The sequence below is a fragment of the Argentina silus genome (genome assembly GCF_951799395.1).
Source record: "Argentina silus genome assembly, chromosome: 6".
Taxonomy (NCBI): domain Eukaryota; kingdom Metazoa; phylum Chordata; class Actinopteri; order Argentiniformes; family Argentinidae; genus Argentina; species Argentina silus.
In genome coordinates, this window is record NC_139660.1 from 11170433 (window position 1) to 11172276 (window position 1844).

Sequence of the window (1844 nt, forward strand, 5' to 3'; positions counted from 1 at the left end):
ACCCCCACACACACACTGAACGTCGCTCTGCAGTTTGTAACCTCTCTGTATCTGCCTCCTCCTCTCAGGCTGATAGAGAAGAAGAAGAGGGAAAGGTTGAGGCAGCAGGTGGGGACGAAGCGCAACTAAACTCACTACCACCAGAGGGCACAATCACATCCTGGGAAGAAGGCTCACAGGAACACCAGTGCTGCACAGTGATGACCTCAGACACAGTTCCCTGTGGGAAAAGAATGCAATCAAATAATAACTGGAATAATCACGCTATAAGTGACCATAGTCATACTATAAAACAGACACTCAAGCATCTCATGTAAAAACTCTCTGAAATCTAAGCTATAAAGGCAACCAATCATGGACACAGACTTCGTAAAAACAGGAAAGAGGAGAAATGAAAACTCAGGATACTAAGTATTGCTCTGAACTGAGATATGACAGGAAAACAACTAACTGGACCCAGCTGTTACAGTCTGTAAGGGAGAAACAGACACAAGTAGCAAAAAAGGGAATAACTAGACATTTGTGCCTTTGATGTTGATATGAGATATAGCTTTGTCTATGAGTGTAGTAAGCTGGTGCATGAGAGTGTTAGAGTCAGAACTTCACTTCACAAATACTGGAAACTGGAATTGTGAACCATTAACAGAAACAGTTAACACAATATTTGTTTGGCTTGCGCACAAAAAGCTAAAGAGAGATAAATCTGAACCACTACCCATGTAATGGGTTTAAGGGGATTTTAAATGGGAGCAGGATCAAGACTAAAGTCTATTCCTGAAAATGGGGATCAGACTACAACAGCAGGGACTGAAGTCTGCCCCCTGGTGATGGGGGTCTTGTGTTGAGAGATTGTGTGCAAAATAATACCTATAGATCCCTCATCTATCCCTGCATGTTATAGTCATTCAATTCTTAAAGGGCTCTCCATACAGTACGCTACCTTGGAGACATTAGATGAGAGAAGGGGAATTAGAGAATGGAGGGAGTGGATAGGGGAGAAAAGAGGGAGATAGTTTCCTCTTACAGGTGGGTGCCAGGTCTCTTTATTTCTCTGTACTGATTAGACACATGACAAACAAGGGCTATCACAGGATCTAACAGAGTACTCTTTGACCTGCCTGCACCATATCATGCTGACAGACCCTATCTCCCACCAGAGCTACTGTATGTTGCCCCCCCCCCCCCCCCACCCCCCCCCGCCAACTTCAGATCTAGGATCTACTTTATGAGGAGTCCCTTGATGTGCTCTTTGGGGCAACGTCTACCGTAGCAACATTGCATGCCAACACTACAACCCTGTCACTCCCTTGTTCCCACGTTTGCCCCTTCTTGTCCATCTATGTCTCTACTAATTATTAATTGTATATAACTTTTTTTTAAATTTATCACACAGATATACAGATCCTGTTTAAGTAAATGAAAGAACATATAAATCTATATCTGTAGAAATTAAACTCCCTTTAAATGTCCCCACCTTTTCCCTCCCCCTTCACTTAAATACACTGGGTAGGGACTTCTATGCAAAGGTTGCCTTCTCGGCCCAGCCCATGTGTATTTGATTCAAGTTCTATCTCTCTCTGTATTTATGCTGACTGTCCAGTAGTATTACTCTGACAATAAAAAAAATCCTGTGCAAGTTTCATCTGTTTGTCAAGCTGTTTCATGTTTATTTGATTTTCTTGGTAGAACCTCTTTGAAACATGCGGGAAATGGTACAATATGTATTCATAGTATGATCAGGGTTAATATAATTTAGGCTAATTAGTTTAGGTTAGGCTGCTTGAGGCAACATTAAACGTTTAATCAAAGACAACAAAAGCAGTATTATGCTTTGGAAAACCTGG

The 1844-nt window shown here is 41.9% G+C and overlaps 1 protein-coding gene across 1 annotated transcript in view; it reads left to right on the forward strand.

The window, feature by feature from the left end:
• The window catches only part of LOC310805974 (1-phosphatidylinositol 4,5-bisphosphate phosphodiesterase gamma-1-like), a 19339-nt gene extending 17697 nt beyond the window's left edge, over positions 1-1642 (forward strand). Inside the window, exon 32 of the mRNA XM_083671887.1 lies at positions 69-1642. Within this exon, the coding sequence (XP_083528013.1) occupies positions 69-129 (61 nt within the window). The 3' untranslated portion in view covers positions 130-1642. The remainder of the gene's footprint in view (positions 1-68) is intronic.
• Positions 1643-1844: the final 202 nt, after the last annotated feature.